Genomic DNA, 13642 nt, shown 5'->3' with positions numbered 1-13642 from the left:
CCCCCACACCCCTCCAATCCTCCTCCTCCGCCTTCTCGCCCGCCCTCCTGGCTGCGCCGCCCGCCCGCCCGCCGCCAAACAACTCTCTGCCGGGGACAATCAGCTGAGCCCGATTATTTGAGGCTCTCGCTCCTGACAGCGCAGCGCTTCCCATTGGCTGCCCGCCGCCCTGCCCCCCACAGCGCCCGGCAGCCCCGACCATTGGTTTAGTCGCCTGTCACTCAACCGCCTCCCCCGCCGGCTCGCCTCTTTGCTTCTTAGGTTGACGCTGCCGCCCGCGCTCTTTCTCGTCCCGCCTACTTCTCCTCACAGCCTCCCGCCTCCGCCCCTCAAACCGCGCCCCCGGGGCAGGAGCTTGCGCTGTGGGGTGCGCGGTGGGAGCGGGGTCGGGGCTGCTCCGTGGGTACGTACAGCAATAGGTGCAGCGCTTCGGCCTTGTGGGGGCGGCTCTGGCCCGGCTCTAGCGCTGGGGTTCTGTGGGAAGCAGAGAGGTTTCCTAAAAGGGTCCCTGGAGAAGTGTCGGGGAGTGTGGGGGGGTTGGGCACCCCCTGGATGGGTGTGTTGGTGGAAGCCCCACTGTGGTAGGTGCAGGTTGGGTGGCTGGTGGTGTGGGGATATGTAAATGTAGCTCAGAAACTGCCCGCTCTGTACACAGGATCGTAGCAGCTGAGAGATCCACCACCAAGAGATCTCGGCTGAGATCCCGGAGATGCCACCGCTGGAAGGGCTGGCGCAGACCCGCTCCACTTGACTTCTGGCATCCCGGATTCTCCAGCTGTACATTCGGATCACCGACCGCAAGAGACTGCAGATATCAAGGGGAGACCTGGATGCATGATGCTCTCCTAGCAGCCACGGTGGAGAAAAAGGGAGCTCAGCCCAGGACGCCTAGGTAGGTGCTGTAGAATCATAGTATTGTAGAATAATTCGGCTTGGAAAGGTGCTTTAGAGATCATCTATTCCATTCCCCCGGCCATGGACAGGAACACCTTCAACTAGCCCCTCCTGGAGGCAGTTCAGCAACGCCCAGTGCCCAGCTGCTTTCCAGGGACTTCAGTGGGGCTGATCCCCAGGGACAGACTAAATGGGGGTAGAGGTGGGTGATGCTGTGGGCCACCTGTTGTGCATGAGCATCAAAATGCTTCTTTCATAGTTTGGGCAAAGGGCAAGGCCACAGCATGTCCCTCCTGCAGCCTTGGCTAGGAAGAGAGGTCCAGTGTGCTACAGTGTGCTGGGAAGTGGGAGCTGGAAGAGAAATACCTAGTAAAACTCCCTGGAGAGTGATGGGAGATGAGGCAGCACGGGAGCATCTCAAGAAAAAGCGTTCCAAGGCAAAGCAGGGAGAGATGCACTTCAATATGGATGTGTTTCCCACCTCTCCTGATGGTCCTGGAGAAGGATCTCTGCCAGATGCTCAGCACAGCCACCTCTAAAGACATCCTTGTCCCCTGACTGCAGGTCCCTATCTTGCATTTACACTCAAAAATCAGGCACCAGCCTGGGGGAGAGGCGGTGGTGTGACAAGAAGCTCCGTTATCATCCGACATGGTGTGCCAGATGTTCCTCCTGTCTCGTGAACTGCTCCAGCAGGGATTTGTGCTGCAGGCTGATTACACAGTGATCTTCAATGTCCTTAAAACACTACTGGTGGAACATGCTGTGCCAGCTTGTGCACAAAAGGCCTGGCAGTGCTCTGGCTTGGAACAGCATTGATGGAGAAATGCAGGATAAACATCTCGGCGTCAAGGTTCTGGTTTTCTGCTGGAAGCAGTGCATGGGTCTGCTGTGGGTCCCAACATCATAGCCTGGCTGGGAGGCTTGTTGAGGTAGATCTGTTACACACTGCTGCTTCCCCTTTCTTTTCTCTCATCATATCAGTGTCTTGCAGCCTTCAGAGTCCTCAGCTGGCAAGTTTTAACACCCTCCATAGATGCTCCTAAAGAATGAGTATTTGGGATGCTCCTAAGTAGAATCATAGAATAGTTTAGGCTGGAAACCATTTTGAAGATCATCAAATCCAACCATTAACCTAGCACTGCCAAATCCACCCCTAAACTGTGTCACTCAGCACCACATGTATGTGGGTTTTCAATCCCTCCAGGGATGAGGACTCCATCACTGCCCTGGACAGCTTATTTCAGGGTTTGGCAACACTTCTGGGTCCAACCTAACCTTCCAAGGCACAACTCAAGGCCATTTCCTTTTGTCTTATTCTTTGTTGCTTGAAAGAAGAGACCAACCCCTACCTGGCTCCAGCCTCCTTTCAGGTGGTTGTAGAGAGCAAGAAGATCTCCTCTCAATCTACATCAGGAGCTGGGTCAAGGGTGGTGGGACAGAGGGAGGGATCATGGTGGGGCAGGCAGGGCTGGCTTCAGAAGAGGTGCAAGGATCAAAACAACAGTCACACAAAGATGTAGAGAAGGCAGAAGGTGGATGCTAGAAAAACTACAAGAACCAGAGGTGATATGAAGATGGATCAGGCTGGAGTTGTGTCTTAAGCTGTTGGTACCTTTCTCTGGGTTCTATGCCTTGAAGTCTTTGAGTCACTGGAGGCTGCTCCTCTTGCCTCCTTGACAGTAAGCTTTGCTGTTTGACACAGGCTGGTTCCCAAATGCCAGGATGGAGTTTGTTTTTCCATCCCACTGCGGCCAAGTTTTTAACTTAATAAATATCACCCCACCCTCATCTCTGTCCCTACTTCTATAAGCCAGAGGAACAGATGGGAGGGCAAAGGACCAGAAAAGTCTGTCAACTCCCAAACCTGGAAAGGACAGAACTGGAGATTTTCAGATGAAAAGATAAAATTTCCTGCCTTTCTCAGCTCTGTCTTTGTTCCTTTGTGTTGTTCAGGCCTGATCCAATCACCTCACCTACATGAGAGGGTGCCTGTGAAGGTGGAGGATGACTGACCATCACTAACTCCTTGCTTTTGGAACAAACCAGGGAGTTTAGGTTTGATTTAGGTGGGGGTTGGTTCCTTCTCTCAAGGAACAGGAAATAGGACAAGAGGAAAATCACTCCAAGTTGCACCAGGGAAGGTTTAGGTTGGACATTAAGAAAACTTTCTTCCCCCCAAAGGGTGGTAAAGCCCTGGAATAGGCTGCCCAGGAAGGGATGGGTTCACCATTCCTGAAAGGATTTGAAAGCTGCGTAGATGTGGTGCTAAGGAACATGGTTTAGTGGTGGGCTTGGCAGTGCTGGGTTGATGGTTGGACTTGATCCTCAAGATCTCTTCCAACCTAAACTATTTGATTATTCTATGACTTTGCCTGATTGTTTTTGAGCATTTGAGTTTGAGTTCATCACGGAGCAGCACCAGTAAGCTGACAGCATCTGACAGGGTGTTGGAGGGAATGATAGCCCGTGGACACAGGGGCATTTGTTAACCAAAACAGCTGCAGCTCACTATACAAAGTGAACAGCTTGTACAGGTCTTCAATTCCAGCTTTGTCTCTTTGTTGACCAGGGACCATGCTCCAGCACACTCAGCAGCAAAGACCAACACCTGAAGAGTAGGCTGTAAAGAAGAGTAGGCTGGTATGAAACAGGGGAGTGAAGTGGTAAGAAGGTGTTTTCTCATCCTGTAGTGGAGAAGCACTTTGTGTTTGCCCCATGTCTGAGAAGGACTTGGGGGTGCTGGTGGGTGAAAAGCTGGGAATGAGCCAGCACTGCATGCTCACAGCCCAGACCTAGCCGTGTCCTGGGCTGATCCCCAGCAGCGTGGGCAGCAGCTGGAAGGAAGGGATTCTGCCCCTCTGCTCCACTCTGCTGTCACCCCATCTGCTGGGGGCCAGCTCTGGAGTACTCAGCACAACAGGGACATGAACCTGTTGGAGCAGGGGCAGAGGAGGCTACAACAATGATGGGAGGGCTGGAACCCCTCTGCTGTGAGGCCAGGCTGAGAGAGTTTTGAGTTGTTCAGCCTGGAGGAGGCTCCAGGAAGATTTGCTGGTGGCCTTTCAGCACTTAGAGGGGCCAGTACTTAAATGGGGTCAGACATTTTGGCAGGACCTGTTGAGGGATGATAGTTTTCTAGTTCTGCTTGATGTACTCTTTGAGTACAACCATCCAGCTCATTCCTTATCCTCCAAGTGGTCCATCCATCAAATCCACATCTTTCCACTTGCAGATAACACACAGGGGAAAGAGGGTGGCCTTTATTGTCATCTTTATAGTTGTCTGAATCAACTGTTGTTCTAGTGACTAATACTTGATGTCCTCAAGATCTTTGTGTCACATCTGGACATTACAGTTATGCACCTACCTAAACAAACAGGCACTCACTGGTAGGTTTGTGTGTGTGTGTATATATTCAATTTTTCTTCCTATGTTTTTTTTTTCCAGTTGTGACTCTCCTGTGCCTGTAGCTGATAGCAGCCATGCAAGCACAAAACCACAGATGGATCTCTTTCTTCTCTTTCCTGCTCTTCTGTGCTTCCTCCAGCCCAACACAGGAAGGTACAAGGCTGCTGCAGGAGCTGAGCCCTAAGGAGTATTTCAGTAGCTTGCAAGCTGGTAGAGCATCCCTGGCTTATTTCAGCCCTAAGGGTAGGTATTTCACAGTATGTGTCTACATCAGCCTGGATCTTCAGCAGAGGCTCCTGTGTGGGTGTGTGTGGAAGCAGAACAATGAAGAGGCAGTTCTTGAGATTTCTAAACCCAATGCCCTTTGGAATCATAGAATCACAGAAAGGTTTGGGGTGGAAAGGACCTTTAAAGTCCATCTAGTCCAATCCCCTTGCAGTCAGCAGGAACATCTGCAACTAGAGCAGGTTGCTCAGAGCTCCAGACAACCTGACCTGGAATGGTTCCAGGGATGGGGCATCTACCACCTCTGGGCAACCTGGGCCACTGTCTCACCATCCTCAGCACAAAAAATCTCCTCCTTCTCTCTAGTCTGAATCTTCCTCTTTTAGTTGAGAGCCATCACCCCTGCTTCTGTCACAACACGCCCTGCTCAGAATTCTGGGAGGTTCTCTTCCCCCTCTACTTGGCCCTAGTGAGGCCATAGCTGGAGTACTGCATCCAGCTGTGGACTCCCCAGTTCAAGAGAGACAGGGAACTACTGGAGAGAGTCCATCAGAAGTTACGGAGATGCTGAGAGGCCTGGAGCACATCTGTGAGGAGAAAAGGCTGACAGACCTGGGGCTGTGACAGGACAAGGGGCAATGGACACAAACTTAAATACAAGAAATTCCACCTAAACATAAAGATAATTTTCACTCTGAGGGTGCTGGAGCCCTGGAGCAGGCTGCCCAGAGAGGTTGTGAAGTCTGCTGTGGAGAGATTCCAAACCTGCCTGGACATTGTGGTTCTGGGCAACTTGCTGTGGGTGAAATGCTTTAGCAGGGGGCTTGGACTAGATGGTCTCCAGAGGTTCCTTTCAACTCCAACCATGCTGGGATTCTGTGATTCTGTGGGGGGAGACTGCTGACATTACTGTTGATGCCTGTAAGGAATTCTGTTTCAATAAACACCTTACTCTTGGAGTAAGAGCAAGACTATATTGTGCCAGGTACTGTCTCAGTACATGGCAGGAGGACTCTTTTAACTTTGAAGATTTGTAGCCCATCCCAGCAGCACCTTTCTGATGAATCCCATGCCAATCCCCTTGTCTCTTCCAGCCGTATCCCCACAGACACCTCTGCTGGCAGCGAGCCATGTCTCCCTGTTTGCCCTACTCAGAGTCTTGTCAGCTGTTAGAGGGGATGTTTGCATTGGGACCTTAGCACAGGGCTTGCTCTGGAGGTGCTCTCATCTGCCTCATCCATACAGGGAAGGGATGGAAACCACAGTGTGTTTTTGTGTTCCAGTTTCTCCTGGTGCTCAGCCCTTCTTGGAGCAGATTGAGAACTCGGCCGAGGCCCTCCAGGACTATGGCATTTCGGTGGTGAAGGTAAATGGGCATGAGGAGTCGGGCAGAATGTTTCTGCAGGGTACATGCCCTCCTTGGGGATTGACAGAAGTGGGGCCCCATGAGGAAGCAGATGCTAGCAGATGAGGGCATCCCATTTCATCCCTTGCCCCAGTCTTATATCTGCTTCTTGTGGGTTGCATCACGCCTTCTGTGCCAGGATACAGGGAGGATCCTCTGTCCCACAGAGGCTCCATGTTGTGCCTGTGTCACCAGACAGTGAAGCAGAAGACTGAACATTCATGTAGGTCAGGCAAGGGCAGCCCTAAGCTGTTCCTGGTCTCCCAGCTGAGTTTCAGTAGATGAACCTGTGCACTTTGATTTGCATTTGTGGGTTGAGGAGAAGAGTAGGTATTCACATTTTCCCCACAGACTGGTCTTTTCCAAGGGCATCCCCCATACCAGGCTTAGCTGGCTGATCCTGGGCTGCATCAAAAGGAACGTGGCCAACAGGCAAGGGAGAGGATTCTGCCTTTCTGTTCTGCTGTGGTGAGACCCACCCTGCAGTGCTGGGGCCAGCTCTGGAGTCCTCAGCACAGAAGAGACATGGACCTGTTGGAGCAAGGCCAGAGAAAGCCACAGCAGTGATGGGAAGTCTGGAAGCACTCTGCTGTGAGACCAGACTGAGGTAGTTGGAGTTCAGCCTGGAGAAGAGAAGGCTCCAGGGAGACCTTCTGGTGGCCTTTCAGTACTTAAAAGGGCCAATCAGAAAGCTGGAGACAGACTTTTGAGCAGGGCCTGTTGATGAAGTTAAACTAAAAGAGGGAGATTCAGACTAGAGAGAAGGAGAGTTTTTTTACACTGAGGGTGATGAGACCCTGTCCCAGGTTTCCCAGAGAGGTGGTAGCTGTCCCATCCCTGGAACCATTGCAGGTCAGGTTGGCTGGGGCTGTGAGCAACCTGCTCTAGCTGCAGATGTCCCTGCTGACTGCTGGGGAATGGAATAGATGACCTTTAGAGGTCCCTTCCAACCCAAACTGTTCTGTGATTCTATGATCTGGTCTGGCCTAACAACACCTCCATGGGGTGTACGGAATTGCCTGGTCATTGCTCTGCACCCATGGGCATGGCATGGAGAAGACCAGAATCTTCAGCATGCTGTGCCACCACTCATTTCCCTCTGGTAGGACTTAGCCAACTCCCTCCATAGCTCCCTCCTGCCAGCTCAAACTGCAGAGAATGATGGATGGGGGTCAGTTCACATCTTTTCAGTTCAGTTCAATAAATATTTGCTAAAAAAGGTGTGTTTAGCTGAAACTTCACACAGGTTTAGGTGGGGCAGTTAGAAATTCAGGCAAGTGTCAGTAGATTACAAGAAGTGCTGATGATATTGGGGTGTGTGCATGTAGTTTCCTCCAGACACAGGCTGAATTTAATCAGCAAGCAGCAATGTTGATTCTGAGACCCACCACTGACTATGCTGGGCAGATCATTAGATCTTTTGATCCAAACTCAGTCAATTCTGACTCAAATCAAGGCAGAGTGAGCTGGAGAGCTGAAGTACAAACACCAGTCCCTACCTTTGGATTCCATTTTATTGTATTTCTCTCCCAGCAGGTCTGGAAAGGCTGTGTTTACACCTCTTGGATGGAAATAAACCATCAGTGCTGGGTGTTTGTAGTTGTTCATGGAGCTGAATGTCTAATGAGATGCTTTCAATGTCTAGGTTCATTGTCCCAAAGAGGATGCCTCAAGATACTGTGGAAAAGAAAATGCATTAAGAAAAGCCTACCTGTTCAGGTGAGGAGGCCTTGCTAGGCACCACATTGTGGTTGCCTTCCAGTGCAAGTGTTTGAAGGAATCACTATCCGTGATTGGGGATGTCTGTGGAGGAAGAGCCACAAGGACAGCAGTGACAGACAGAGTTTAGTGAGAAGATTCCACAAAAGGACCCACAGAGGCAAAGTAGGTGCTTTGTCCTTAATGTGAAACCTCCTCTCCTGCCCCATGTTCCTTTGAGCTGCAGAGGGTTGTGCTGTGATGTGAAACCATGAGAGGAATCCTCCATCAGCGTTGCTCTGTCCTTGTTGCCTCCCACCACCAGGTCCTTGAGACTTAGACCAGGAGGTTTTGGGCTTAGTCCTAGAAAGAAACACTAGTGCTCTTCAGACTACAGCAGGGGGGATTTAAATTAGATACTAGAAAGAAGTTGTTCACTGTAAGGGTGGTAAGACACTGAAGCAGGTTGCCCAGAGAAGCTGTGGATGCCCTGTCTCTGGAAGTGTTCAGAGGCAGGTTGGACAGGGCTTTGAGCAGCCTGGCCTACTGGAAGGTGTCCCTGCCTATGGCATGGGAGTTTGAACTAGGTGATCTTTAAGGTCCCTTCCATCCCAAACCATTTTGTGATTCTATGATTCTGTGGTTCTATGATTTTATTCCTGTTGGCATAGTCAGGTCATCTGCACACAAAGGTCTAGCTCTTGGTCTCTCCGTGGGTTGTCAGCTGGAAGGTTCTCCATGTATCAGCTCAGTTCTCAATGACCATTGTACATTTCCCCAGGCAGTGAAGGTCTACAAGGCAATGCTGTGTACTTAGAGACCCTCTGTCAGTCTGTGCTAGAAGCTGAGTGAAGAGCAATGACAGAGATGACCACTCAAACAGCATTACCTGGACAATGGTGCTACAAAATCCCAAACTTCACTCCTGACATATTCCTTCCAACCATCCCTGCCAGCAGACAGTTGGGAGTAATCAGCAGAGTGACAGTTCAGTGTGTAGGTGTAGCTGATCTTCCATGGTCTCTTTGGTGATACTATTTCTTCCCTCCCTAGAGCTAATGTGCTGATCAGAGAGTTCCCTACTGATGCTTTGTTTGACGTGAACTCCATCGTTGCTAACGTCCTCTTGTAAGTACAGACCAGGTGCACCTTGCTGAAGTCCTTTATTTCCATTTTCACTTGTTGAGAGAAAGTTTTGCATCAATAAATGTCCCCCTGCCCCTTCCCTCCTCCATATTCCAGAGACTGCTCTCAGCCAAGCAGAAGGTTCTTGGGTATGGTTTGACCCTTGGGATGATGTACAGCTTGAGACATTACGTCTATGCCCTTGAGATGGCATCAGGGCAGCTGTATTTGGCTGTGAATCTTCAACCTGCACTCAAGAAGCTGGAATGCCACCTTGGTTTTCCCATCATGGTTATGTGGCTGCAAATTCCCTCTTAAAAGTTGTTAACTACTTTCTTTCTGTCTTTCCAGTGCCCTGCTCTTTAATGAAGTGAAATACGTTGAAACCCTGGCAGATCTTCAGAACATTGAGAACACACTGAAGGGAAAGTCAAACATGGTCTTCACCTACGTACCAGCAACTGGGACAGCAGGTATCAGTGCTCAGAGCTTCATCTTTGCTCTTCTCCCAGAGCCTTTCCTACTAAGGGGCAAAGGGAGATGCATTTCTGACTTCAAATCCTGCAAATGGAGGGACAAGGAAACCTGAAAGGGCCACCCAGATACAACTGGAGCCTCTCTGTGAGGAGGAAAGGCTAACAGACCTGGGGCCATTTAGCCTGGAGAAGAGCAGGCAGGGGGAAATCTCCTCAATATCTAAAGTGTGGGGCCAAGAGGGTAGTGGCACACTCTTCTCAGTGGTGCCCGGTGTCAGGACAAAGGGCAATAGGCACAAACTGGAACCCAGGAGGTTCCATCTGAACAGGAGTAAAAATTTCTTTGCTGTGAGGGTACTGCAGCTCTGGAGCAGGCTGCCCAGAGAGGTTATGGAGTCTCCTTCTCTGGACGTTGTGATCCTGGCAATCTGCTGTGGGTGACTCTGCTTTAGCAGGGGGCTCGAGGAGATGACCTCTAGAGGTCCCTTCCAACCACCACCAGTCTGTGACTCTGTGATACATGTTCTCCTCTGTATGTCTTGCTGTGTTTCCAATGGGATCAGTTACACCTGAAAGGTTTTGCTGGGAGCATAAACTCTCAGAGATGGACTTTGAGAGGGAAAACCACTTCAGTGGTTGCTGTCTTGAAAAGTAAAATCATAGGTAGATCTGTGGTTCTGCAGTTTACTGGGGATCAGCAGCTGGGTCCAGCTCACCTTCATAGTGTGTCTTCACCCAGCTGTGGCTTGTTACTGAGAATTCCTGAAAGCCTGGGCATCAGACTGCTGGAGTGGGTCCAGAGGAGGCCATGAAGATGATCAGAGGGCTGGAGCACCTCCACTGTGGGGACAGACTGAGAGAGCTGGGGCTGTTCAGCTTGCAGAAGAAAAGGTTCCAGGGAGACCTTAGAGTGGCCTTCCAGTATCTGATGTGGGCTACAGGAAAGCTGGGGAGGGACTTTTTACAAGGGCTTGTAGTGATAGGATGAGAGGGATTGGATTGAAGCTGGCAGAGGGCAGATTTAGACTGGAGATTAGGAAGAAATTCTTTCCAGTGAGGGTGGTGAGACACTGGAACAGGTTGCCCAGGGAGGTTGTGGATGCCCCCTCCCTGGAGGTGTTCAAGGCCAGATTGGATGAGGCCTTGAGCAGCCTGGTCTAGTGGAAGGTGTCCCTGCCCATGGCAGGGGGGTTGGAACTAGATGATCTTTAAGGTCCCTTCCAACTCAAACCATTCTATGAGTCTGTGGTATTTCCAACTGGAAAGGATGAGGATGGTGATCTGGAGGTTGCTGAGATGAGTTCATCTTATCTTTCTCTTTCCAGAGCACAGAGCTGTGATGGAGGCAGCTTTTGTCTATGGGACTGTCCACCAGTTTGTTCTGACAACTGAGGCAATGCTGTTGAAGGACTCTGGGTATGTGTCCAAAGCCAGCCCACCCACCCATCAAGCAGAGCTGCTTCCCTGGACTCTTGTGTCTGCTCTTGGTTCCTCAGATGCCCAGGTTGAATCTGTGATTGTGTTAGGATGTTAAGTCAAGAGTGGACAGTCAGATCTGGTTTCTTTTCCAAAACTGGTTGGTGCTGTGTTCCTGGACTTGGACTAGCCATGACATTTGTGACTCTTCAGTGAATGGGAATTTACAGAAGAGCCTTCTGTCTCCTTTCCACCACTGACTGAGCAAACCTGAGCCATGGGTTTTCAGGAGCACTGATAGCACCAATATTCTTAGAATACTCATCCCTTTTTACAAGGGCATCTAGTAATTGGGTGAGTGGCAATGGTTTTAAACTGAAAGAGGGTAGATTTAGATTGGACATGAAGTTCCTCACTGTTAGGGAGGTGAGGTACTGGAATATGTTGCCCAGAGAAGTTGTGGATGCTCCATTTGTGGAAATGTCAAATTGGATGGGGCATTGAGCAACCTAATCTAGTGGAAGGCTTCTCTTGGTCATAGCAGGTGGGTTGAATCTAGATGATCTTTAAGGTACATTCCAACCCAAACCATTCTATGGTTCTGTTTGCCTTTTCTCACCTGATGGTTTCACTGGAGCTGGCCAGCTCAAGCCATACCCTTCCCATCCTGGAGGAGATGTGTTAGAAAAGCAGATCCTTCAATGCAGCTGTTGATGTGACCTACTGCAGCCCAGAAATAGAGAGAAAGTGGGAATATCCCACAGCATGTTGTATCTTCGGCAAAGCATTTGCATAAGTATTTGCCTGCTTTCACAGGTGACACTAGGGCAGACACTAAAGTGGAAGTTCCCCTGGGTGCCATCCCATCCTTCCAGGATCACGATGAGGGATCCCAGTGGCTGCCACTAGATGGCACCATTGCCATTTGGACAGGAATTTGCTTCGTTCTGTTTAAAGCCGAGAGGACATCAGCCTCCCTAGCTGATGAAATGGTGGTAGCTCCGCCAACGTGACTCAACTTGGGCAGCAGCTCTGAGGTCTACTCTCCCACAGAGAGATCATAAACCTTTTACAAAGACGATGATCCCTGTTTTAGAAGTGAGATGTGTAGGAAAAGGAACCTGACAATCCCGAAGTTAACCCACAAGCCAACACCAGTGATGGCATGAAAGCAGGAATGATCACCTAGGGAACCGTCTAGAGAACTTGATCTCACTGATTCCTTTGGCACAGCCAAACCCACTGCTGCTCAAACGGTGGAATACTCCTTTTATAGTCTGTGAGATGTCATCAGTGAAGTAAATGACATGAGCAAAGCTGTAGACTTCAGCCTTCCTCCTGCCAAGGTGTTCACCTCAGGGGCATGACTGGTCCCACTGAGAAAGGCTTAATTTGTGTCTTTCTTGAGCTGGGCCAGCTGTTCTGGGATTGGAGTAATTTACACCTGCTGAGCCAGGGTCTTCATTAGATGTTCAGCACAATTCTGAAAAGCAGCTGGACACAATTGTACCTGTTAGCAGTAGGGCTCTTGAAGAGGTCCCAAAAGCCTACCAAACCCTGAACTTAATATCATCAGCCCTATAAGGCATGTCAGCAAACATGATCAATCTGTTGGGGCATTTTAAACCCCTGTGGTGGATGCTCAGCTCAGCATGGGGTTTGTTTTCTCTCTCCTAGAAATGATGATGTGTCATCTGCCAAGATGTTGTTCTGCCACTGCCAGCTGGTCACAGACCTGTCAGAGCCCTGCAGGAGGACACCCATGGAGCAGACTCTGACATTGCTCAACATCCACAGGCACCTCAAGCTCATGGGGGCTCCTCTGGTGGTAGGACTGGGGACAAGGAGCTGTATGGGCTGAGACCGTGAGGGCAGCTGGGGTGGATGGGAGCATGAGGGAAGTATGAGCAGAGGGCAAGACTGGGCATGGCAATCTGCCTCTTCCCTATGAACTTTATGGCAAAGATCCCAGGCTGGGTCCAAGCAAGGAAGAGGCATGGGGCTGGGTGAGAGTGATACTCCATTGTGCTGCTTAGCTTGCCTGGACCTTTCCATGGAGCCCTGGCACCAGTGTGTGCTCCTCTAGTTATCTGTAAGCATCATGAGATTACCCTTGGACTTCACTGGAACATGGGAGAAGAGAGAGAACTATTTCATTTGGGAGGGACCTACAAGGGTCATCTAGTCCAACTGCCTGACCACTTCAGGGCTGACCAAAAGTTAAAGCATGTTATTAAGGGCATTGGCCAAATGCTTCTTAAGCACTGACAGGCTTAGGACATCAACCACCTCTCTAGGAAACCAGTTGTAGTGTTTGACCACCCTCTCAGTAAATAAATGCTTCCTAATGTCCAGTCTAAACCTCCCCTGGTGCAGCTTTGAACAATTCCCACACATCCTATACCTGGATACCAGGGAGAAGAGCTCAGCACCTCCCTTTCCATGTCCCCTTCTCAGGGAGCTGTGAAGATCAATGAGGTCACTCCTCATCCTCCTTTTCTCCAAACCAGATAACCCCAAAGTTAGCTGCTCCACTGGCCTCCCCACAGAAGGCTTAGCAGCCTGGGGAATGCCAGCATCTGCCGTTCATGCCTTGTTGAGCACAAGGGGCAGGAGGCTTCCTCCTATGTCCTTGTCCCACACAGCAGTGAACATCAGCAGGCTTCCAGTTTCCACTGGTGTAAGCACCATGAGTAGAAAGAGGGTGGAGATGCCCCTTGGACTTCAGTGGAAGAGGAGAGAACTATTTCATTTGGAAGATACTTACAAATATTATCTAGTCCAGCAGTCCATCATCTCTGCCCAGCTGAAAGGATGGGTAGCTGAGCTGGGAAGGGCCTTGTTCAGCCAGCCTCCTGGGTTAGGTCCATGGAGGCCTTTGTTAAGCTGCTCCATGTTGTCATGAAGCAGCATGTCCAAGGCAGAAAGGGAGAAGATGCCAACTCTTGCATGTTGGAACCAGGGTTTTCAAACTGCCCTGGGGAATGGATAC

At 50.2% G+C, this 13642-nt stretch overlaps 1 protein-coding gene across 1 annotated transcript in view; it reads left to right on the top strand.

The window, feature by feature from the left end:
* The first annotated feature begins 3528 nt into the window (after positions 1-3528).
* The window catches only part of TXNDC16 (thioredoxin domain containing 16), a 44108-nt gene continuing 33994 nt past the window's right edge, over positions 3529-13642 (top strand). Inside the window, exons 1-8 of the mRNA XM_054161658.1 lie at positions 3529-3560; positions 4345-4548; positions 5814-5896; positions 7581-7654; positions 8687-8761; positions 9110-9231; positions 10560-10650; positions 12328-12478. Coding sequence (XP_054017633.1) covers positions 4380-4548; positions 5814-5896; positions 7581-7654; positions 8687-8761; positions 9110-9231; positions 10560-10650; positions 12328-12478 — 765 coding nt within the window. The 5' untranslated portion in view covers positions 3529-3560; positions 4345-4379. The remainder of the gene's footprint in view (positions 3561-4344; positions 4549-5813; positions 5897-7580; positions 7655-8686; positions 8762-9109; positions 9232-10559; positions 10651-12327; positions 12479-13642) is intronic.

This window comes from Dryobates pubescens, chromosome 5 (genome assembly GCF_014839835.1).
Source record: "Dryobates pubescens isolate bDryPub1 chromosome 5, bDryPub1.pri, whole genome shotgun sequence".
NCBI lineage: Eukaryota > Metazoa > Chordata > Aves > Piciformes > Picidae > Dryobates > Dryobates pubescens.
This window is presented reverse-complemented; position numbering and strand designations above follow the sequence as displayed.